The sequence below is a fragment of the Pseudonaja textilis genome, chromosome 2 (genome assembly GCF_049901715.1).
Source record: "Pseudonaja textilis isolate UNSWEBS1 chromosome 2, rPseTex1.2, whole genome shotgun sequence".
Lineage (NCBI taxonomy): Eukaryota > Metazoa > Chordata > Lepidosauria > Squamata > Elapidae > Pseudonaja > Pseudonaja textilis.
The window spans coordinates 89,717,079-89,743,634 of record NC_141991.1 but is presented as its reverse complement, the minus strand read 5'-3'; the positions used below and the strand labels follow the sequence as shown (position 1 = coordinate 89,743,634).

At 36.2% G+C, this 26,556-nt stretch overlaps 1 protein-coding gene across 1 annotated transcript in view; it reads right to left on the bottom strand.

Moving 5' to 3' along the window:
• The window catches only part of LCP2 (lymphocyte cytosolic protein 2), a 45,683-nt gene extending 31,967 nt beyond the window's left edge, over positions 1-13,716 (bottom strand). The window contains exons 1-3 of the mRNA XM_087923171.1: positions 13,434-13,716; positions 6,637-6,699; positions 6,189-6,235 (exon numbers count right to left, since the gene is read on the bottom strand). Of these exons, the coding sequence (XP_087779297.1) occupies positions 6,189-6,235; positions 6,637-6,699; positions 13,434-13,511 (188 nt within the window). The 5' untranslated portion in view covers positions 13,512-13,716. The remainder of the gene's footprint in view (positions 1-6,188; positions 6,236-6,636; positions 6,700-13,433) is intronic.
• Between the last annotated feature and the right edge of the window lie 12,840 nt (positions 13,717-26,556).

Genomic DNA, 26,556 nt, shown 5'->3' with positions numbered 1-26,556 from the left:
CCAAAAGGTTTTTCAGATTGGTGAGACTGATGAGAAGTAATAACTGTAGAAAGTTGCCTCTGTTAGGGTTACAAGAATCCAGACATGTGGGAAATCCAAATCAAGGGTTTATATCAGAAGAATGACAAAGGAGGGATGTGACTTTGATTTTCCTGGCCCTGAAAAAAACTGTAAATCAGCCAAGGAAAGTATTTTCCAGTGAGAGAGAAACAACATAATCTCTCATCTAGCAAGATCAGTAGTGGCCATGTTCTTTTCCCATCCCTTTTCTCTTATATCTGTCATTTCATTTCTCAACATCTCTACTGTCCTGAAGGGGAAAATCTAGAAGATTTATATATACATAATAGCTTATATCATGCCCAGTTGCTATGTGTTTTTACAGTATGTTGTTTTATATTAGGGTGTTTTATGTTTTTATTTGTTTTATTGTAAGCCATCTAGTGTCATATAAAAGTAAGGTGGGTGGCTATGTAAATCAAGTAATTAAACACCCCCCACGCACACACAATAAAAAGCAAATGATAAGAGATTCCCCCCGACAAACAGGGCATATTTCATAAATCACTATCGATCAAGATAGACTTAATAGCACCACAGCAATGGTTGGATGATGTTGTAAATTGATATAAATCCCTAGTGAGGAAGCTGCCAGAATCAACCACTTGCTGAATCCAATAAGAAGTTATCTGAATTTTTGGAGTGGCTGGATAGGTTTCAGTGGTCTAATGAAAGACCCCACAATGCTTTTTAAACAGTTCAGTAGCTTTTTCTCAGAACTTTAATACTCAAACTTGAAAACTGCACATAGAATCTGATTCATCACCAATGCTAATTACAAGTATGATCTGGCAAAATTTTAGAATCAGCAGATTTAAAATAGAGACAATTCACTTAACATTCTAAAGTTAAAACACACAAAAACAGAAACGTTCAATGGAGAAGTTTTTCTCCCTTCGTCCAGTTCCTCTATTCTCTACTTCCTTTCTTTGTATGTCTGCAGATCTTGATATGGAGGAAAGAGTTAAGATAAGGAAACAAAGTCTTAAGTGTTTATATCCTAACTATGCTATCACAATACTGCTATAAGGCAAGTTGGCACATAAAAATTAATTAAACAGACATTATAAAAACAGGTAAAAAGATAAAAAGCCATAGTAATAATCATCATAAAAAACCAAAGTATTAAAGAGAGGATTATAAATGACCTTCTCAGCCATGGAGCCATCAAGACAAATCTCTGATTCCTGGGAGCCCCAGACCTAGCAGCATAATCAGTGTTTTGAAAAATCAAAAGTGATGGAACCAATCTAATTTCAGAGGAAAGATATTCTGTAGGGCAAGGACCTACAAAGAACATACATCTTCTGGGACCAACCAAATTTAGGTTCACTATCTAATGCTACCCATAGTATGCCTTCTTTGTGAGATCTAATGGGGCAGGCTGATGTCACCTGGCTTCCTTAGGGACATAAATTTCAGCTTCTACCTCTTGGATTAGTAACTACTCAGTTCCTAACTCTCCTTGCTTCTGGACCTTGCAATTATTTGTTTTCCTGCCCTCCAATAGCCTGACTTTGGAACTTCATTTCCTAAGACAAGCTGGGAGAAACATTTATCTAGTAGCTGCCATCTGTCCAGCAATTCAGCAGTTTCCCAGTAGAGAAACCAAGATATCCTAAGTCAATTCTGATAATATACTCACTTGGTCTTGAGAACTAAGTAGGAACAGTGATTAATACTTGGACAGGAGATCAGAGAGAAATTCAGGATTGGAGGCAAACCCTCAAGTTGAAAAAGAAACCTACTGTTGCAAGAAAATTACAAGGGTGTGTCTAAGAAGACAAGAGCGGTTGAGCTAAATTTAATGAAGACTCAACTCCAAGTCATTTCATGGGTGCTAGGCTTTTCAAGGCCATTTGAAGCATGAACTTTGCTCTTCTGAGTAGTTTCCTTATAGCAAATTGTATTTTTTAAAACTTAAATACATTTTTAGTTTCTGCTATTTTGACTGAAAAAAGAATGGCTTATAATATGTTTGTATATATACCAATCAGCCTTAAAATTGATAACCAAGATACTGAAATAAACCATTTGCCTTTAGAATCATGTAAAACGTAGGGAATCAGCATTTTTTTAAAAAGTCACCAATCAGCATTTGGTAGACTCATGATAAAGACCTTGAAAAAGATATTCAGGGGCTGAGGTGTGTTTCTACCTACAAAGTTCAGAATCATGCAAACAATACTTTCCCTGTGAAATTCTATGGAATTAAAAATTAGAGTTTGAAACAGTAAAATAGACAGAATTCTGATTTGTTTTGAACTTTGTTGTTGTGCTTTTAAAGTTGTAGCAACATTTCGGCAGAATCTCATCTGCCATCATCAAGCTTCTGTACTGTGTTCATCTGAAACGTTGCTACTAACGCCGAAACGTTGCTACAACTTTAAAAGCACAACTATAATGACATGGGAAAATACCTGAACAAAGCTGAATACCATATAGATGATAGATAGATAGATAGATAGATAGATAGATAGATAGATAGATAGATAGATAGATAGATAGATAGATAGATAGATATCTCCAGACCTGTAAAGTCTACAAGCTTGAAATTTGGCACGTATGTTCCCCTTGGCTCCTAGGTGCTTACTAAGAGAGGATTTTTCAAAATGACCATCAGAGCATTAGTATTTCTGATATTATTATTAACACACTCTGATGCTAAGGAGTTCTACTCCCCCTGCCCACCTGAAAAGAAATCTGTTCCAAATGCAAAACACAAGTAGAGGAGAGGAGTTTCAGTTTTAGTTTCACAGCACCAAGCAGCTTTAGTACAGAACAGTTGAGCTAAGCCACCCACAGGCTCCTTGCTGTCTCCTTCTTGCTCACACAGCAAATACTGTTTAACTTTCCAAACAGCCTTCAACTCTCTCACACACTGACAGGACGCTAGCCAGATGAATACTGATGGATGCTGATAGGCAGAGGCACAATTTTTTCCCCTTATTTTTCTCCCAAAAACTAAGCCCGACCACATAGTTTAATAGCGAAGGATGGGTATTGAGCTAGTATATTATTACACAAATCAATTCAGAGTTCTCATTTGACATGAAATGACCAGGCTCAAATTATTATATGTTTGATACATTACATAAAGACCTAGTTTTCTGGACAAGTTCATAATGCCAGGAAGGTGATGTGAAAAAAAAAGGCACAATCAGAAGCAAGGTGGTTGGATTCCATGTTGGATGATCTAATATCCTGGAGAAAATCCATCTATGTGGTCACTAAGAGTAAACAATGACTTAATGGCACATAATCAATATAGCATGTCTATAATGTATATAAATGTGTGAGAAAGGGAAGGAAGGATGCTGGCTCTGCATGTAACATCAACATATATTTTGTTTAAACCACAGTCTGTTAAGTAATCCACAGCTGAGTTATAGCTTTGTGTCACAAATCACACCTGATATATTACAAGAGTTATATACAGTTTAAACGAAAAGCAAACCATATTACTGGCTTAGTACAATGGATTAATTCAGCCAGTACATGTATATATAAGATGTGAATGAATGAATATGGTAAATCAGTTAATAACGTTTGATTAGAATTGTATATGACTCACATTGTTTTTTATTATCTTGTCTACTTTACTTGTATGATATGGAGTGACAAATTTATACTCATTGATCTTGACAAACATGTAAGTGGATGGATGGGCGGGCTGATGCATAGTAATGTGCAATAAAGTGAAATATAAGAACATTTGAATGTTCTGTGTTCCAACTGAATAAAATTTAAAAAAAGTTTTCAGAGCTCTTATCATTGGGTATTTAAAATTAATGGAGATAGCTATCTGCTGTGTATTAGCCAACGCACACATGTACAAAATCGACCAAACAATATTTTTTTTTAAAAAAAACCCTCCTAGTTAACAGTGGAAGCAACCATTAAAGATGGTTTCTGAAACTTCTGCTTGCAGAAAAAGCAGTAAAACTAAATTTAGCAGAGGTGTCAATAGCAACATAAAAATTTCAACAAATCTCATGAACAGTAAGAAAAACCTAAGTGGCAATTAGTTTTGGGACTTTTTTGGAGGGGTTTAAACAAATAAAGTAATATAGTTTTTATATTTAGCAACCTGAATGAGCAACAGCAACACTATTTGTTAAGGCTACACACAATACACTCTTGCATTTGTCAATCTGCCTGCAAAACAAAACGAAGTATTTTCTGTGTTTGGCAATCTGCCAGAATGCACAACACAATCAGAGAACAAACAGTGACCACAATGTAACAGGAGGTCACATGATTTATGCTATGCCATTTAAACCTCATGTGATAAACAGGCTTCGTACGGGTCTCATATCTTTTCTATTTGACTTAGTTCAGGCGTGTTAATCAAATCCCACAGAATATGTGTGGCACCGGTATGACTCTCAGGTGCTATGTTTTCTATTTTGGGCAGACACCAACAAAGCTTTCTCAGAGCTTTTTCCATAAAGCAATCTGAGCCTTTGATTGGGCTTTCTGAATAATTCCTGTATAAGGCCAATGAAAAAGAGTAATTATTTTTCAATTACGAGACCAACATTCTTCCTCCTACTCTTAACATTGCCATTGTCAAGATGGTTGAGAAAAAAGCAAAAGAACTATAAATGGGTGGGGGGAGACTTGAGAACTACTATGTGGGTGGTAATAAAAGAAGGTGATATTGTGTGTTGCAAAACATGTGATCTTGAAGCTATTTTGGATAGTAAAGCTGAGACAGGAAAGCACATGTTGCTGAAAGGAAAAACCATATCAAAATATTGCAGAAAAGATCAAGCAAGTGTTCTTGTATTACAGCAGTCCACATCCTGGAGCTCTCAATATATTTTGATACTAAAAGTTTCACAATTCTCACCCAGAAGGGTTCTGCCTAGGATGCCTGAACAGCTCTGGGATATATTTGGAGTATGACATATTTCAGAAATTAGAATTCTACACAGTGTTGCATTTGTACCAGAATATTATTTATATTCTCTAAATATACCAAAACAACCTCAATAAATTGTTGTGTACAAATGCAAAGATCCCAAAGCAATAATTCAGGCTTAAAAATGCATGTAGTAGAACTTCAATACAACCACACCACTTCTAAAGTAATTAAACTAAAACAATAATAGTGTCAGAATGATTTAGATTTTTTTAAAATATCCAAAATATTCAATGGATTATGTAATTTATATATTCATACAGATTGACTACCATAGAAGACAGGAATGAATGTTTTTTGCTTGATAACAACTAAATTTTAGATAGGCTTTCTTACAAACTTAAACAAGTTGCTCCCTTTTGGGGTAATAAGTGGTATCATACACAGCACTGAAGAAAGTAGTAGTAAACAAAACATATTAAAGGAAGCAGATAAGAAAAGAAAGCATCACTAAATCTACTTTATATCAGCACAATTGATTCTCTACATACATTTTTATCCTTCCCTGATATGAAAAGTTAAAAAAAAATTGTCAAAGTTTTAGATGTTCCTGACATTTCTTGCAATATAATTGAAATTGGGGCTTTAGGGTCAGCTTTATATGAGAAAGAAATATTATATTTGTATATAAAAAATTGAAGTAGTTTTGCACCTTATCATTATTCTATTTCTTTCTACATTTAATTCTACAAGAAGTGTTAGAAAATGATAATGACATCAATGGCATCTAATTCAACTGCTTTAAGGTCCCATAGTAATTTGGACAAATAGGTGGCTGTGACTTAATCTTACCAATTTGGATGAAATCTGAATCCAACACAACTTAGATTCTATTCAAGTTCTTTACTTTAGGTAAACTTATTTATAAATAAATAAACTCAGTTTGGATTCTGACCAAGTTGTTTAAAGTAGAAAAGATGATATTGGTTGTATCTATTCCTCGAGTAGATTCCAGTAGTATTTTCTGTTTGGGCCAACAATTGCTATATCTTTCAGAAATAGGTTTCTGCCCTCCTCTCTACACTGTCATGGAAAGGAAATTAATTTTATCCGATCCAGGGAGGGGAAGAAGCTTCTAGTGAGCAAAAGCAAAACTTGTGTTCAAGGAATTCATTTTCCTTTTAATTGGATTGTGATGGTTTTCTTTTCCACATATTTAGCATCAACTTACTAGTGACAGAATTACATGTGATTTACTTACGGAACTTTTAGCTTTGGAAACTTCTGAATATCATTTTCAGACATGTTCTGAAACAAAAAAAGCAGCATACTATAATTAGGCACGTGCCATCATTTTTGTTACTGAGGATGCTTATTATAAAATAAAAATAGAATTGGAATGGTCACATGAGAGTGATATTTGCTTAAGTGTAACTTGCAACACATGCTGTTTTCTCATGCCATCTTCTTCCCTAATTATTCACTAATACCTCTTTGTTTTCAATAGCTTTCTTATTATCCATCAATAATGATTGATTGATTAACTGATTGCATACCCAAAGAAATTAGAACTTTTGACATATCTTTCTGAAAATTGTAGCAAGTTTTAGATGGTTTTCCTGAACATTCTAGAGAATTGGATTAAATAATTCCTATGTTCAATTCCAACTCTATATTCTATAAGTCTATAAAAGTATTGAAAAACTTACCAGAAATCTTTGTCCAGTTATGTTAAGTTTCCTAACAACTTTCTCACAATCCTTAAAGTTTAACTGCAAATGAAAATAAATTTTGTTAATGATAAAAACACTTGTAACAATCACTGTTAGCCTGCCATCTTCTACTCAAATAAGTGCCATCAAATTCAAAAGTTTTGCACAATTTTGCACTGCTAGGCTTGTACTGTTAATAATTACAAGCATATTTGTAACCAGATTTAAACTGTCTAAGTAAAGCATAAATGATTATGGCTGAAAATTAGACATGCTTCTTCAGAAATAACACTAACTTGAGTGGGAGTTATGATTCTAGAATTGTTTGTGTAATGATAGCAGTCAGGTGTAGTATTCAAGGCTGTTTCATCACCATGAACTATAAGGATAAAGACACAATTTGTCAGACCTATCAAATGCAGACCTAACCTGATTTTTAAATATTTTTATTTAAAAAAATAAACTTTAATTGCAGAAGAGATCGTGTAATTTTAGCTCTAAGATTGTAACTACTCACAGTGAGAAGAGTGCTACATGATTTTTTTAAATTGCCATTTAAGTAGCAGTTCAGAGAAATGCATCTTCTGTGCCGCTTCACACCTTGTACAATACAGTTTCACAACTTATTTAGCTTTAGAGAGCCCTTATTAATGTATTTGCTTTACTATTTGATTGTATTGTTGTCTTTTAAAAGAGCAGGTGGAAGGGAGCTTTTGCCCAACTTTGGCTAATGTTCTGTCAGAATGCTCCAAGAAAGATAACTTCCACCTTAATGAGTACACATCTGGATTACTGCAAGGCATTCTATGTGGATCTGTCTTTGGAGACAACTCACAGCTGGTATAGAATGCAACTGCTAAACCTCTGACAGGGCCAATTTGCTACTGCAGAGTTATTAAAGTATCACTTATAAAGTTGCAAATGGCATTACATCCATATGTATCAGGAACCACCTTCCCAGAATGAGTCTACCGATCATGTCCGAATATCTAGTGAGAGCTTGCTGAGGTTCCTATCCCCTTAAGAGGTACAACCAATGTGGGCCAGGAAGCAGGCTTTTTTCTAAAGCAATATTTTTCAACTCCTCAACTTTAAGATGTGCAGACTTCAGCTCTCAGAATTCTTTAGCTAGCATTTGGCCCCATGCTTCCTGGTTCTCCCCAGGGCAAGGGTCAGTAGTGGGATTTTTAAAAAAATTATTACTGGTTCTGTGGGCGTGGCTTGGAAAGCATGGCATGGCTTGGTAGGTGTGGTTTGGTGGGCGTGGCTTGGTGGGCATGGCAGGAAAAGTTACTGCAAAATCCTATTCACTCCCCACCCCACTAACCTGCTTTCCAGCTCTGTTCTCCTGTGGAGGGCAACAAAAGAAGACCCAGCCTAACAGCTAGGACTCAGGAGGCAGAGAATAGATGGGGATGGGGCCAGTCAGAGGTGGTGTTTGCTGGTTCTCCGAACTACTCAAAATTTTCACTACCGGTTCTCCAGAACTGGTCAGAACCTGCTGCATGCCTGCACCTCTGGCAGGGGTGTCAAACTCATGTCATCACATCATCATGTGATGTATCATGACTTTCCCCCCTTTGTTAAAACAGGAGTGGGTGTGGCCAGCGCATGACACATCCAGCCTGTGGGCCGCAAGTTTGACACCCCTGCCCTAAGGCAATTAAAAACTGTCCTATACTGACATGCCTTTGACTTTAAATAATAGTGGGATTCATTATATTAATTGGTATACTAATTCCTATTCTGTAATTTTTGTTTGTTTTTATTGTCTTGCTTTCCTTGCTGTATACTATCCAGAGTTTGACTGCATAAGTTTACAAATATTGATAATATTTTAATGGTTTCTCCTGTGTGTAGCCATTATCTAACCACCCAAAAGCATATCTGAGTGCAGAACAATCTCATTAGGCCATTGTTAGTGACTGCGATTTCAACCTGAGGAGGTACATCACCCTACAGAGGCAACATAATTCTTCTCACTGAAGTGAAGAAAAAACTAGAAGTAGAATACTTTATATTGTCTTAAACCTTTCTCCAGGAATCTCACAAGCAAAAAGAGTTTTTTGTACATGCATCAAGAGATTGACATTCATCCACAAAAATTTCTTCTGTCGGTGGGAACTGCTGGATGATGCTTTGAATTGAAACAATGTGGCTACATCAGTCTGGTTAAGAAAGGGCTTGCTGTGGGGGGAAAAATCCCTCTTTTAAATTTTGAAGAATTTTTGTTCTCATTATTTTAATTGAATATGTTAAGAGTGGACAGGATGCTCTGACAAACAAACTGTATATAAAACAAGACAGAAATGATGTTCTTTAAAAAAAAATGTAAGTTCAATTTTAATAAGTTCAGTACATTTCATTACAGATTACAATATATTCATTACAGTGAACACTGAATTCATGAGAGATTCATGACTGACTATAATCTCTTTTCTTGAACCAAAACATAGAATATCTCACTCATATCTTTGCTGAGTTTTTTTTTTCCAGCAGTATACATCTTAGCCAGAGGAATAAACAAATCCCTACTTAGTGATCATAAATACATACAACAGTTCTCAGTACAAACCAGAATCCCACCCTCTAGCAAGATAGTAACTAAAACATAATTCTCACACAATCTCACCCTGAAGAATGGTCAAGAAAGGTTTTTGTGTCCTCAACAGTACTTTAAATGTAAAAGATTAAGAGAAGTCTCCCATGTGAGAAGTCATATATAGTACCAACATAACTGGCAAGATAGGTATGGCATAGGTCAATCAAGCAGTTTAGCTCTCAAAATTATTTAGAAAATACAAAAATAATAAATGACTTGATATCCCTAAATAATAATATCATTCGGGAATCAAGTAATATTGAAGCTACCCACCCAAGGGCTTCATCTAACTCACGGGTGTCAAACTTGCCATGTCACGTTGCTGTCAAGTGACATTTTGTGATGTTTTTCCCATTCACAGAGCTGGGGTACTGTTTGGATGCTGGACACATGATGCATCTGGCCCATGGGCCACTAGTTTGACACCCTTGATCTAACTGGTAAATTTGACATAGGCTAGTAGTTCAAAACAGTTATCACAAAGAGAGCTTTTATATTTTAATTTAAGGCAATTAGATTGATTGATCGACCTCTGTCTGCAAGGATTGAACATGTTGCTCAAGTTGAAAAGTACTGATAATACCAAGAAAAGGACATTTAAGGAAACAACTTCTTTACAGTTATACATTAGATTATCTAGCACTAAAGAAAACAACATGAGAAGACAAGACTAAGATGGGTTTGCAGCAACTTTTGACATTGTCAGTTGATATAGATAGTAAGGACTGAAGAAAAAATAATTGCAATCAGCCTGCCTTCCACTGAGGATCTGTATACTGCATGGACCAGAAAGAAGGCTGAGAAAATATTTACAGACCCCTCACATTCTGGACATAAACTGTTTCAACTTCTCCCTTCAGGCTGTCGCTATAAGGCATTGCATGTCAAAACAATTAAACACAAAAATAGTTTCCCCTCCATGCCTAAACTCTGCTGAATACCTAATTCCCACAGCACTGTCTTAGGCCTAAATATATTTACCCATATAGTAGACTATATTGTTGTTATCATTATCATCTCATCTTCTCATCTTTCCTATTACCTCTTCCTATTCGTATCTTATGATTTATCACTTTTTGTGGTATCTTATGACCAATGATTGTAACTATGACCTATGATATATGACCTCTCACTTTGTTACTTGTATCTATACTATGAACTTATACACCAGAGACAAATTCCTTATGTGTCCAATTACACTTGGCCAATAAAGAATATTCTATTCTATTCTATTACTGATTGCACAATCAACCACTAAGTTGAAAATGTGGCACGTAAAACTACAGGAAGGCAACCCACTGCTAATTAGTTCAGAATTCTTTAATGCTTTAAATATCAATGTACTGAAAAGGTCAGTCCCTAATTTGGCCTCCTGCTAAATTAACATGGGTGCCATTCCACTTTCAAAAATATTTGAATGATCAGATTTTCACCTCACAACAAACAACTTCTTTATTTCTAGCAATCCATTCTGCTAAAAAGTAGAGCATGTATCTATAAAAATAAATTCCTTATATCAATCTCCATCTTGGAGTCAAAGTTTCCAGTCATACCTTACATTCCTACTAGGAAAAGAGTGAGAACCCAGAAGCATAAAGTTATACATGTGGAAAGGACTCCACCTAGGCAGAGCCATTTTGGGTAATTGGCCCAAGGAACAAGGGAAGAAGTTTTTGTTTATAAAGTGCAAGACAGTGTTGTCATGAAACAAGTGCTCATTGGTACTTTAAAAAGTGTAACAGAGCACTAGAAATAAAATAGTCAATGCTTGTGTAATTTTGGTTTTGGTTTTGGAATAACATTTACAATATTTACTGAAAGAAAGATAAAGTTCTTTTGCTCAGATAAATTCAGATAAATTACAAATTCAGGAAAAGAGGGGGAGGTGTGAAGATCATCCTAAATTCTACTGAAGACAGTACTGTAGAAGAATCTGTTCAAAACAAAGGAACACCCAAGTGTAGATGACAACAGAACTTGTTTCTGAAAAAGTGGAGGCCATGAAAATTACCAAATCACCAGCTGCTTATTTGATTAATTTAACTTTAGTAAACACTGATACAAGACTTTTGTCTGCATCTTGGATGTATTTTAAATACAGTGACCAGATATACTTTATTACAGTCGTTTCATTCAAACTCAAAGTTGAGCTTTAGATTTGTTTGTTTTTTTAACTTTTTCTTGGTCTTGCTCTTGGATTGTCCTTTGTAAGGCAAAGTTATAAATATAAACAAGTGATTTTTTTATGCTTATGAACTACTTTCATATTTGTTCCCTTTTTAGGTTTGATCTTTGTTTTTTCTCCAAGAAAATATGATCACTGGAAGAAGCTAATGGAGCATATGCTAGTTTCAGAAATTTCCAAGCTCAATCCCCACCACCTCCAGGTAAAGAAACAGGCAAGAGAAGGAAGATGAGATTCATCACCTATTAATATCAACTCATACTGTAATGGAGAACCACATGAAAGAAATTTGGCTTTTAAGATGCAGAGGGCATGTAAATCAAGCTCTTTCAGCAAACATAATATTTTGTGGCTTTGTGAAATATTCTGTGCACAATCTTTTGTGCAAAACTAGAATGTGCAAAACCAGATATTTTGTGCAAAAGCTGGTTGTCTGCTGATATTTTTCATAAAAAGAGTATAGACCACAACTCTGTAAAGGCAATGCAGACAGGTATTTCTGGAGAATACAAAAGCAATTAGTAATAAAAAAAAAGGAACAAGAAATCCATCCTCAAATTTTTCAAAGGGCTTAAACTGTACATTCATTTGAACTACACAGTATTGAAGTCTGTTGCTGGGCCACTGCAAAGTTGTCAGTCGAGCTTGATTTATTCTTGACTATTGCCTGGGGGTATAATAAAGCTGAAAGAGACTAATTGAATCTGTCAAGGCTAGAAGACCTGTAAGTCCAAGGTAGTGTAATTGTCAGTGCTCCTGCTGTCTCCACTCCTCTCTAATGAAGTCTGCCACTTGGTTTAACTTCTCTGTGACTGCTAACATGGTATTCATTTGCAAAAGCACATTGCTATGAGTTATAGGAAAAATAAATTAAGTTGTCGGAGCGGCATAGTGCAGTCAAGGCAGGAAGTGCTGTGTCTCCTGAAAGCTACATCAAGCTGAAACTATTGGCCCTAATAGTGTGGGGTTACTATTTGGGGTATCTATGTAGCACCTAGTCACTTATCATAGTTAACACGGTATTAAAGAGAGATTGACATAAAGGGATGGAAAAATAGGAGGAAATTTAGGGAGACCAAAAACTATTTCTAGAATTAAACTGTTTTTAATGCTGCCCACTGTTGGCTCTAAAAGCCATGTTCAAAGCTCTGCAGTATACTATACAATCTATGCACACTATAATTTATAGATTGGCATTTATGGCAAATACAAGTAGCCTTCCACATATGCTTCACGAGAGCACCAGTGTGTGAATATAAGAGTGTCCTTTTCTTGGCACAGCAATATCTCTTTGCAGTTTGGTTCTTATCCTTCTCCCAATAGTTATAAAGCTATGCAAGAAAGCCTTCTCAGATAACTTTTGGAAGCACAACCTTCTTTTTCTCGCCAGGTATTAATGGTGAGAAATGTGTCTTTTGCTTTAAAGCCTTTAATTATGATCCTCCAAATCAAAAGTCAGCTAAGCTCCAAGCTTTGCTTTGAGGCAGAAATGCTGCCTCTCTCTCTGAAGAATGTGTAGGCCAAGAAAGAAAGGAAAAAATTAGCCTCACCTCCAAGGCCTAGATAGATTTAGATCACAATACAAACTGGATATTAATAATCTGGCCCCTTGTAACTTTGAATCTGGAATGGCAGTCATTCACTGACACTTTACAGAGAAATCATATAACTTTAGTGCCAACTGGTAGAATTCCAAGCTCTTATTACAAATAAGTGGAGAAAAGTGTAAAATAATAATAATAATAATAATAATAATAATAATAATAATAATAATAATAATAATAATAATAATAATAATAATTCTCCCTAGATGCAAGCTAAGATACAAAATTCTTTTGGAAGGATCACTTTGGAAAGCTGAAATTACATAAAAACATATATGTACAGAAAAATATATTTTCTGGATATCAGGAAAACAGACAGAAGCTCAGGATTTCCATTGAAGAAAATTGAGAATACTAACTGGAAATGGTAAAGATGGCACTGTTCAATTAAAATGAAACTTACCCTCCTAAAGTAGTCTGCCAACTCATTGGGCGACCAGCGAGCCACTTCAGAGCGATAGGGCGTGCTTCGCAAATCCATTTCTGTTTCTGGTTAGTCAGTTAGGAAGCAAAGCATGTTAATCTTCGGCTATGACACAGTGTAGGATATCTCCTCAGCAGCAACGGATACAGGAAAAATGCGGCAGATCCACAGAATTCATTTAAAATAAATTGAACTCCTGCGTTTGGGCTTTCCTTAGAAGTGTGCTGCAACTGAAGACAAAGCTTCCGGTATGAGCTGAACGGTCTCTTTCTCAGAAAACCTGTCATCAAGCAGCCCCAGTTTCACCACTTCCTTTTTAAAATCTAAATACATAAGTAAGGAAATGAGGTGGTTCAATTCCATTATTGCAAAAGAAGGCTTGAAAATCATGTTACCCTCGAGAAAAGACATTGTTCTGCTGGGGGAATCAGTTGCTTTGTGGAAAAGGACATGATAACATATTGAGACTGCAGATGGGATTTTTTTGTATTCCTGATTAAAAAGAAAAAAATGGGGAATCACATATAATAATAGGAAATACAGAAGCCAGAATCTGTCTTCCTCTGTTCCTCTCTCAGAATCACTTGAATGAAATTTATTGTATATGTGAAATAGCATTTCAAAATTTGACACTTGTCTTATAATTAACATAACCATCCTGCTCTGGGGTGACAAGACAGTTTGTAAATATCTCTAGTTGTTTAGCAAAGTTGAAAGACAGCCAAAGATTGAGCGCAAAAAGATAAACACAGCCAAAGATCAAGTGCATAATCCGAAAGATTATGTTCATCCATGAATAAAACCAAGGCTTATTTATTGAAGCTTTATTGAATAAGTCACAATTATCTGGCTTCATAGTAAAAATAACAAATAAAACAAATAACATTAACGTAGAAAGTGTGATTTGTAAATAAAGATCCTGGATTCAGATCACACCCAGCTCATTTTGATTTAGTATAAGGGCTAAGTCTAATCAAAGATACAGGCACAAATACCGACACAGACACAATCCTAACGTCATGCTGCTACAAAATGGAAGTGCTTGTGTCAGGAAGGAAGGAAGGAAGGAAGGAAGGAAGGAAGGAAGGAAGGAAGGAAGGAAGGAAGGAAGGGGAGGAGGAAGATGAAGACAAAGAGGAAAAAGACGGAAACCACAATTGTGCAACTGAAATTCCATTGTCCACTTTTTTTGATCCATCCTTGCAGATGCCCCTTCAGTTCAACTTCAACTGTTAGTCTTTCAATATCTTTCAAGTACTGAGCAACATGCAAATGCAAAGTAAAGATTTGAAAATAATAATAATAAGAAAAGAGAATAGGGGATCAATAAAATCAAGACTGTTCTTTGTGTTTATTGTTAGGTGATGTAAATATACATCAAAAAAACTTTATGTAGATCTCTTCTTGATTTCTGTTTTCACAATTATATTAACAACTGGGTTAACATTCGTTAGAAGCTTGTGCAAGTTATCTTACCTCATCCTATATTATAGTTATGAATGTTAAAATAGTATAATGAGGTTTAAAGATTATAATCACTGTGATGATCTTTTTACTTCTCTTTCGTATCAAGAAATAGAGAAACAAATAATATGTGGCACCCTGCGTCACCACAAGAGTGCAGTCAAACTCAATTTTTCCCATGCACATATGAGACTTATTCATAATCTGAATAAGGAGGATTTCAGCATTTCAACTTGAGACACAAGATGTGTCACAAGATGTGTCACAAGATGTGTTGGGGGGGGGAAGCGTGTTCTAAAAATTTTGAGTTCCCATAGTCCTTAGCCTGCAGAGGTATTTAGGGGAATATCCTCTTTATTGAGTTTTTCTTCTTTGAAAAATAGATGAAAACAAATTCATTAAAACCCTGTGTCCGTTTTTCTTTTGTAGCTTTTTCTAACATTACAACTGTTGCATTAAATTCTTTGATCTGTGTAGCTGTTAAAGTTAATTATCTAAGTTTTTTTAATTGCAAAAATCTTTGATGTTGTTCTTTGTTATGTACATAGGTGGTTTTTGAAATTGTAGACAATATTCGTAGCTCAGGTTGTAGATTTAGGCAGAGATCTGTCCTCCAAGCTTGGCTCCCAGGTGTTTCATTACCAAACTAGGTAACATCTTCAGTGGATCTGAGGTGAAGTGCCTTGTTCATTTATTATAGGTCCTGGGTGGTTGCGTGGTCTTGTGACTGGTTGAATCAAAAGACTGATTCTGGTCTTGTGACTTCTGACTGGTTGCTGTGAGGTGTGAAAGTCAACCGGTGAGGAGGTGATCCATTTCCTTGTTGATTCATATGCTGGTTCTAAGTTAATGTGTCTGTTGATGGACCCATTGGTAAGCTTTCAACTGCAGTTGAGCCTGAAATGTCTGGTCACCACATTATAAAAAAGATGTTGAGACTCTAGAAAAAGTACAGAGAAGAGCAACCAGGATGATTAGGGAACTGGAGACCTAAGTCATATGAAGAACAGTTACACGAACAGGGTTTGGCTAGTCTTGTAAAGAGAAGGACCAGGGGAGACATGATAGTGGTCTTCCAATATTTGAGAGGCTGCCACAGAGAGGAAGGGGTCAAGCTATTTTCTAAAGCGCCTGTAGGCCAGACAAGGAATAATGGATGGAAACTGAACAAGGAGAGATTTAACCTGGAAACAAGGAGAAACTTTCTGACAGTGAGAACAATCAACCAATGGAAGATCTTGCCCTCAGAAGTTGTGGGAGCTCATCACTTGAGACTTTCAAGAAGAGATTGGACTGCCATTTGTCAGAAATGGTGTAGGGTCTCCTGTTTGGATGGGCGGTTAGACTAGATGACCTATAAGGTCCCTTCCAACTTTGATTATCTGTTATCTGTTATGTCCATTGCTAAGCAAGGCAGTTGTTAAGTGAGGCTTGCCCCATTTTACAACCTTTAATGCCACCATTGTTGAGGAAATCACTGCAATTAAGTGAATCTGACTTTTCCCATTGACTTGGCTTGTCAGAAAACATCTGGGAAAATTACAAATGATGATCACATGACCCCTCCCTCTGGATAGTGCAACTGTCATGAATACATGCCAGTTACCAAGTGCCCAGATTTTGATCACATGACCAGGAGGATGTTGCAACTGTCATAAATGTGAAAACTAGTCATAAATCAGTTTTTCAGTGCTGTTGTAACTTCAAACAGTCACTAAATGAATGGTTGCAAATTGAGGATTACCTGTATATTTCTCAGTGTATATTTCTGAAGTAGATGCAGTGACGGTGTTTAGAAATACATGTTCTTTTGCAGTGATATGTCATAAACAAATATGTTTTCGGTAGGTTTCTTCAGAGAAAAATGGACAGGAAGAACCAGGAGGATAATAAGTCAAGTATTATTGTCTGTTCCATAGCAGAGTACTTTTTTATGGGGCTTTAACAAAACTGAATTGCACAGCATCTATGATGGCTTTTTTAAGGATTAAGTGAGTGATGTTCACTTTTTCATGTCACATGAAAGAGTGAACACTACTCACTTAGCCCTCCAGTAGTCCTTCCATCATTGAAGTTTTCTGAAGTCTTTTTAACTCATTATTTGACCGCTTATCGCAAGCTGCACAGTTCTCAGGTTTGAAATGACTAACTCGCTATGATGCACTAACTCAGACATGGGGTTACTACAGTGGAATCTACAAGGAAGATTTTAAAAAGCCAAAATGGTTATCACATTCAACACAACTGAATCACCGTTCTTGTGTATATGCATCAATATCACACATATGTTAATAGAATAACAGAGTTGGAAGAGACCTTGGAAGTTTTCTAATCCAACCCCCTGCCTAGGCAAGAAACTCTACACCACTTCAGACAAATGGTTATCCAACATCTTCTTTAAAACTTCCAGTGTTGGAGCATTCACAGCTTCTGGAGGCAAATTGTTCCACAGATTAATTGTTCTAACTTGTCAGGAAATTTCTCTATAGTTCTAAGTTGCCTCTCTCCTTGATTAGTTTCCACCCATTATTTCTTGTCCTGCCCTCAGGAGAACAGTTTGACTCCCTCTTCTCTGTGGCAGCCCTTGAGATATTGGAACACTGCTATCATGTTTCCCCTAGTCCTTCTTTTCATTAGACTAGACTTACTCAGTTCCTGCAACTGTTCTTCATATGTTTTAGCTCCAGTCCCCTAATCATCTTTGTTGCTCTTCTCTACACTCTTTCTAGAGTATCAATATCTTTTTTACATTATGGTGACCAAAACTGGATACAGTATTCCAAGTGTGGCCTTACCAAGGCACTATAAAGTGGTATTAACACTTCACGTGATCTTGATTCTGCTCCTCTGTTTATGCAGCCTAGAACTGTGTTGGCTTTTTTGGCAGCTGCTGCACACTAAAGTACAAAAGGTTAGAATGGCCCTGACCCTTCTGACCTTTCATAAGGGCTTAAAAGATTCTGCTTCTGTTCCCCAGCCCATTGCCCTTAGTATGTGATGGATCCCATCTCTTGGCTGTGCTAACAACTATTGATTGTGACATCTTCCTCAGCTGCTATGTATTTTTTTTTTTTTTGTATTTATGATGGAGGTTTTAATTTCTAATTGTTGTTTAATCATTTTAAAATTATTTTAAGATTCTTTTCCCAGCAAACAATCTTAAAATAATGTGTGGCATGAAAACTGAATAAAATAAAGGGGCGGGGCTTCAGTTGCATAGCTGCAATTATCATCTTTACTTCTTTTTTAACCTCTTTTCCACCCCGCTTGGTTATTTTCCTCAAAGCCACTTTACTCTCTTAATTTTAATGGCATTGTTCTTATTAGTCAATAAAAGAAATCCCTCCGATCCACAGGCAATTATTTGAGGTAAAAAAAAATCCTTTAGAAATAAAATGTGTGCCATATAGCTATATATTATACACTTTCTGAATCATTAAATGCTTCCCTCACTTCATATAAAGGAAATAAATGTGGTTAAAAACAGCTATGGGACAATTTCGGTGAATGAATGAATTTCTAAACTGGGAATTACACTTCTGTCTACAACTCACATCCTTTGCACTGGGTCACTCTTAAAATGCAGTCCCTGAGAATTAAAAATGCCAGAATAAGTTTGATTTAGGCTCCAATCCAAAATTCAACACTACAAAAACCAACCAAATCAATAAATGGAAGTACTCTAAATCTAATAGACAATCTGCATTCTGTATGTTGAACTGAGTCAACACTATTTTTTATATGGGTGACTAAAGTTTACTATTTTTAGAACAGCACCTGATAAGCCAACCAGCCAGATTTTAACACTAAGCACCTGGAATTCTCCATGGCAAGCAAGAAAGCCTTGAAGATTCCGGGGTTTTTTTCCAGACCTTAAGATGAATGAAGTCTCTTGTTGGATGTGTTTTTGTGTGATTTTGTATCAAATGACTGAATCCTAGCTTCTTTGCTTCTGTACTGATTGTTATTTATACATAGTCCTCGACTTAACACTACAATGGAACCCAAAACCTCTGTTGCTAAGTGAGACAGTTGTTAAGTGAATTTTGCCCCATTTTACAACATGTCTTGATAAGTTGTTAAGTGAATCACTGAAGATGTTAAGTTAGTAACATGGTTGTCAAGGCAAGCTGTCTTCCCCATTGATTTTGCTTGTCAGAAAATTGCAAAAAGTGATCACATGTCCCAGAGACACTGCTACTGTTATCAATATGAACCGGTTGCCAAGCGGCTGGATTTTGATCATGTGACCATGGGAATGCTGCAAAGATCCTAAATGTGAAAAATGGTCACAAGTCACTTTTTTCAGTACTTTTCTATCTAGAGAACAGTCACTAAATAAACAGTTGTAAGTTGAGGACTATCTGTATTATTATTTATTTGTCATAGATGACACTGTGAGCCATTCAGGCAGTGCCTAAATTTAGTCAAAAACAGTCTGATGTTCAATGCTTCCTTTTTCTGTTGAAACATATCCTGGTCTTCCAGCTGAAGCTGGAAAGGTAGAAACCAGAACTTCTCAGCCCAGACTGATTATCTCCAGTGTATTTGAAGAACCAGTGAAATATCCACTGATGCCATAAAGTGGAAGGAAAAAGCTTAAATTTCTAACCCTGAACACAATCATATAAGGTTTGATAGCTGTAAATTGCAGTAGTAGACATTACGTTTTTGTTCTCTGCAGTTAACCACTTAGTTAATTTTGTTGGGCCTGCTATTAGCTCATTACAGAATGCAGAGTTGAGTTTTTGAAAAGTAGAAATTGATTGCTGTGGTTGGCATGAAGCCTGAACGTTATGTGAAACTTTTCAAATAAAGCATGTTTTAAATATGCTCCTTTTAACATTCCTCTAATTACTGGCACATTGGACACCATACATTGTGATACTTACAAAGTCTTCTACCTGGAAATACATAAACAACCTTTAAAGAAGGTGATGCAATTTCCCCAATAGTCATTGGTGAGTAATGACTATGGTCTCTGAACAAAACCTTTTTCTCTTTGCAGGAGGAAGAAATCAAAGAAGATCCATCTAAAAATGGACAAGAAGGATAAGCTAGAAATAGGCAACAATAACCTATTTCATTAGAATATTGAGACCATTGGATTGATGATCCAGCTCTGATCAAACCAGAGGTGGTACAAATTTTCTTCATGGGTTGATTTAATGCCATCTCAGACAGCTGAGCAGAGGAGGAGATGACAAACAATTATAAAACTAGGTCTCCGTGTATAGATAAAACAAACCATGTATCACAGTCACCAAAGCAGAGAATTTGAGCAAAAGGTAAATATGCCCTCATATCAAGAGCTAATAATGATGTCCATGTAATTTTCTTGGCAACAGAAGTAATTTGTTTTACTTTTTATAAAACTTTCATCCACATTAAGTGCCTTTGTTCAGATAAATTCTTGTGCAGTTCTGACACCCACTTTAAATAATGGATAGGATCTCAGTCCAGTGAGATCCAACCAGGCTTACTTTCCCACAATTGTATAATGTGGCAGTTCTACTTTACTGTTCTAATAATAGGAATTGGTATCAAAAGTTTCTTCTTGCATTTTGCTTTTGAAAATGGAAATTTGGCGAGGCCACTTCAAATGCTGTATTACCAGATCATGAAAGTTATCTATATTGTTTCCATTTGCAGTCATCCCACACTATTACTCCATTGTTCTCTCATCTAAAGGAAACTAAAACCAGTAATCCTGCCTGGCACCCTTACTGCTTGGGGAAATTGGGAATAATTAATAAAGTAAAGACAAGGTTGAAAAGAATGCAAAAATAATACATAGGGCAGCATTGTTAGCAACCAGCTAGAATAAGATATGCTACATTGAGAAATCATTGAGGCTTTTTTGACTATATTCAACAATTCTGCCCTTGTCCTATATGAACTAGAACAAAATGTTTGAAGCCGCTTGCAAACTGCTTTTGAAATATGATACTCAAAGGCACTCAAATGACCCCATTAGTTTGCATATGAGTTCACCTTCATGGAAAATGCTTCCAGAAAATCAAAGGTTATCAAACTATGTTTACTTTCTTATTGCCAAAGGAATATGAATATCATCCTAAAATCCTATAAACCTTGATAGTTAATCCTGAAGCTAGTATATGGGAAGTGGGGAATCAAATGATGCCATGAGTTTAAGCATAGGAAAGACATGTCAAAGAAAGTAAGTTTAGTACAAAACAAACTCTCATAGAAAGAATGTACTCTCTAGCTTGTGGCATAATGTTCTTATTAGTATAATACATGATAATTTAGGTAACTTTAATAGTATTTAACTTTATTCTATGGGAAGCTAATTCAAGCAAGGTAAAGGGGAAGGAGATTGGGCTGATTTGCATACTGTAATTAAATAATGACTGCAATCATGTTCCCCACACTTTGTATTAGTGTCTGAAGTTAACCTCAAAAGCAGAGTAGCAAAAACTTCCACCATGGATCTATGCTCTTAGCATTTCTTATTTGTCTTGCCATTTGTGATCTCCTATATTACACCTGAGGGAGATGGGAATAGGAAGGCCCTTGAAAAGATGGAGGTGATGGTTAGATTACTCAACTTATTTCTGATTGGTCATGCCTGCCCTATAGGGATGATAATTTTCAAATCAGCACAAATAGGTGGGAGGATCCCCACTCTGAAGTTTTTTTCCTAATCTTTACAGAACGGATCTTCTGAGCCAGTTGAACCAATTGTGTATACGGCACTATTCCAGTGAACATCTTTTCTTGGCATCATGTGTACTCAAAGTACTAAATCAGAATGACAGCTGAAATTTCTGGTTGGCCATTAATATACTCACTCAAGACTGTTTTTGCTGCTGAGGTGAGTCATCACTCCTCTACTTAAAACAAAGTTTTGTTGAAGGACAGGAATGGGAAAAATAATACTTCCTTCTAGCTTGTAGCCTGTCTGCATTTTTTAAATGAAGGAAATTGTTCGGTAAAGGCCCTCAGGGTGACTCTGTTTTCATTTTTCCTACTTTCAGCCCTCATCAAGATAATTATGATTCCTACCAGCAAATATAGTGCCTTGCTGGGCAATTTTCCTGCTAAATTAATGGCATCTCCTCTCCTCTTCTCTTCTCTCCTCTCCTCTTCTTCTTCTCTTCTCTTCTCTTCTCTTCTCTTCTCTTCTCTTCTCTTCTCTTCTCTTCTCTCCTCTCTTCTCCTCTCCTCTCCTCTCCTCTCCTCTCCTCTTCATCATAGCTGTGTTTCTATCAATGACATTTCCTCATCTGAATATGCCATTCTCATATTTTAGTCATAATTTGACTCTGCTCTTGTCTTTCTCCTAAGGGCATATGATTCCATAAATTGTTTGGAAATTGTGCCTCAGTTTTCAAAACTGATTTCATATTGTTTTTATTTTCCCCTTTCTTGATATCACAACTCAGTCTTTCTCAGACTGGTACTGCTTTGCTCTGTCAATTGGCAGCCTCTAAGTATTCCTAGGCAACAATCCCATTCATCTGAAGGATGCCAAGTCGAGCAAAACAGCTCTGACTGAAATTCAAAAGGCATAAATCATATACACCATTTCCAGTTGGAGAGTTGCTGAGTTTCTCGTTGTTTGCCCCAACAAGAATTTGGATGAGAAATAACTGTGCAGTTAATTGCCCATGCATCTGAAGATGTTACCCAGTGCATCAACAAAAAGCTTATAATGTTGATGACTTTATTGGATTTTAGGCAATTAATTAATGAGTATTTGTAAAGAACATATGTGTCAGACAATATAGAATTCTTTTGTATAAGCTTTTGCTCTAATTTCTCTGATCTGTTCCAAATAAGAATAGGTAGTTTCATGTACTGTGCTAAACAATGGTTCATTTTAACCATGGCCCAAGGTTTTTTTTAAGGCAAAATATATAACTGAATGTGAGGTCCTGTTTGAAAATCAAAGATTCAATATTTTGGCAAATATTTGATCTTTGCTTTATCTCTAAATTTAACTCAATGATAGACAATGTTTGCTTACATTGCTTCATGCCAGATATGAATGGCTTTAAAACAACCATCGCTGTGAATTGCAAATGAGATTATTTTAATTAATCTGGGCATTAAGTTTTGATTATTATTATATAAATATAAATATAATCATTATTATATAAATACAATTATGGATAAAGGGATTGGCCTATAATGTTCTTCTTAAAATATGAGAGTCTGCATAGAAACCTGAATGGTCTGCAAGAGAAAATACATTCTTATGGTTGCCATTTTTACTGCCACTCTTGGAATTCATTACAAAGTTTAAGAAAGTTTTGGATTAAGATTGAGCACTATTGTCTTCGTTAATGCATGCCTTTTACAATGTGCACAAGAATATTGCTGATTCTGAAGATTAAACTCTGATTCAATCCAATTTATCTTTCCAGAAAGATTTCCCTTCAAAGTAGCCCTTATTACCTATGATAATTACTTGTAATGTTAAGGTTAAGATAACATAGACACATACTTTTTTAAAATATTGTTACAGGCAACTGCTACCTCTTTTGAGTTTCCAAATTAATGACTTCTTGTTGCTCAAAATAAAAGTTTATGTTGGCATAAGAATGATTTCATACAGCATCTGAAAAGAGAGGAATATTAATGATTCTAGCAACATACCTTCATCTCACAGAATTCAAAGTAGATATGCCCCTTAGGGTAGGATGCCTTAGCAGTTAAAGATGCTGAGCTTCTCAGTGGAAAGCTGATATCCCATGTTTGCGATCTCCCTTATTTGCCCAACACCTTCCCACCTAGCAGTTCAAAAGCATGCAAATGTGAGTAGATAAATTGGTGCCACTTTGGAGGGAAGGTAACAGCATACCATGTGTCTTGGCATATAGTCATGCTGGCCACATGACCATGGAAGCATCCTGGGACAATGCTGTCTTCCTTGGCTAAGAAACGGACATGAGCATCACGCCCTAGAGTCAGATATGACTGGACAGGGGAAACTTTTACCTTTAGTTTTAATGCCCCTTATAATTCTTCATTAAAATGATCTCCCCAAGCAATTTTATTTCAGTGCATCAACTGCAGTTTCTCCCACAAAGAAGGATAGAATGTACTTAATTCTCAAGTTATCTAATCAATTTGTTTTTAAAAAAATCAAAGTACCTTGAAACTGAAAAAAATACTTTTTTATCATAAACTTTATATGAGCAAACCTGCCTAGAAACAGAATTTACTAGGAAACAATAACCTTTCCATCAGTCCTTCTTAAGTGATATGGAAATGTTATGATCCTTCTTTTTGCTCCCAGCAGACATTGGGAAGTAAAAATGGCGGTATTTGAGCAGCATAACTCTCAGATAATAGAAAAAAAATGGAACAAGTATGGGAAATGCAAAGAACAAAAAAAGGAGACAGCATTCCACAGATACTAGATCAGAGTGGGCACCTACATCCCCACTAGGTCGGGCTTCATTTGTTGCAGTCAAATGTCTGCATAAGGCTACTAGCTCCCACTACAAATACTCTAAATAACACTCAAGTAAAGAATATTCATAGGAATTATTTTCCAATAACTAAGAGCTAAAGGTTTTATAAACCATCAGACTGCACATCTTAGAATCATAGAATCCCATGGCTGCAAGGGACCTTAGAGGGCTTCTAGACCAAGACCCTGTTTAAGTTGGAGACCTTATACTATCCTGGACAAATGGCTGTCCAATCTTTTCTTGAAAACCTCCAGGAATGGACCATCCACAACTCCATTGATTAATTGTTCTCACTGTCAGGAAATTTCTCCTGGTTTCAGATTGGATCTCTCTTTAATGAGCTTCCACCCATTGCTTCTTGTCCTGCCTTCAGGTGCTTTGGAAAAAAAACCAACCCCATCTTTTCTTGACAGACCCTCAAGTACTAGAAGAGAGTTGTCATGTAACCCACAATGCTTCTCTTTGATAGGCTTGATATTCCTAGCTCCCCAACTGTTCATAATACAACTTAGCCTCCAGACACTTTATCATCTTTGTTACTCTTCTCTGCACACTATTCTATACTTGTGCATTTGGTTTTTCTTGCCTAAATGCAGAAGCTTAATTTTCTTACCACTGAACTACAACTTGCTAGACAGGCCCCAATGCTGAGGTCTCTCAAGATCCTTCTGAATCTAGAATATATCTTCCAGAATGTTAGCAATCCCCCTTCCCTCCCCAGTTTGATGTCATCTGAAAATTTGATGATCCCCTCATCTAGATCATTTATGAAGAGCCAGAAGACAGAACCTTGAGGTACCCCACTGAGACAGAACCTTGAGGTACCCCACTGCATGCTTCCCTCTGTGTAGATGCAGTTCCTTTGAATACTATAAGCTGAGTTTGGTTGGTCACCAAATGTGAATTCATCTGAGGCTGTGGTCAAATGCCTTACTGAAATCCAAGTATACTATAGTTACAGCATTTTCCTGATCCACTAATTTAGTTGCTTTATTAAAGAAGGCAAAAAGTTTGTCTTGCATGATCTGTTTTTAACAAACCCATGCTGGCTTCTAGTAATCACCTAGTTTGTTTATAGCTCAAAAATCCACTGCTTGATTATCTTTTTCCAGGATTTTCCCAGGGATTGATGTCAAGCTGATTGGTTTATAGTTTCCTGAATGAGGTTGAGAAATACTGATCTAGACACTTAAAAACGAAAAAGATTTATATGTATAATGGGGTATTAGCTTGAAAGTTTGCCCAATGTTTTATCATTGCAGTTTTCTGATTCTGCTTAAGATTTTATTTTTAATGCTGGTTGCAGGATTGTCAATGATGAGGTTTTACTGACTTCACAGAACAACAATAACAATAATAATTTAAAAATGGTGCCATATTTGAAGAACCAGGAAGGATTATTTTAGTTCAAAATAATCATTGTAAGAGATGGGAATGGATAGAAAATATGTTCCCACCCTCCTCCTCTCCCCCCTCCCCCTCTCCCTCCCTCCCTCCCCCCTCCTTTCTCTCTGTATGTGTATGTGTGTATGAATGTCCCATCCACCACCATTGTCTTTTTGTGAATGAAAACAAGCAACGGAGATGAAGAAAGCAATTGCAACAACCCAGCCAAGTTTGTGGCATACATAACACAGAAGTTAAAGGCTATTCATACAGATGAACTTCATGATCAAAATCCTAAACTCTCATTACAATCCCAGCAAGAGGGGGAACAATTTAAGCACAGCAGGTATCCTTCAGCTTCTGTTGGTTTCTACCATTCCACACTTTGCTTTGAAACAAAATAATAAAAACTCAAGTGGAAAATAACTAATTTTCAAAATGGAATTTGTGGGGCTTTAAACCCAACAACAAATATTGTTGAGAGCCCAGTGTAATGAAATTGTCCAATGAGGAGAAACAGTTTCATTAAATGATTGCAAATAGCCATTCATCATTTATATGTTGACTCTTTCTTCCAAAATATATTACATATGATGAAAGAGCGTATCTATGTTGGAAAGAGAAGGATTTGTGCAATGTATACATTTGTATCTTTACAGAGTCACTGTATGGGGGAGATGGGTGCATAAAATATAAATAATAAATAATTTTTTATCAGGGTCACACAAATCATTCCAAAGGTATACTTTGGAAGATATTGGCATTTTATGAGGCCTTCCTTTCTGAATAGTTCTGAATACTTCAAA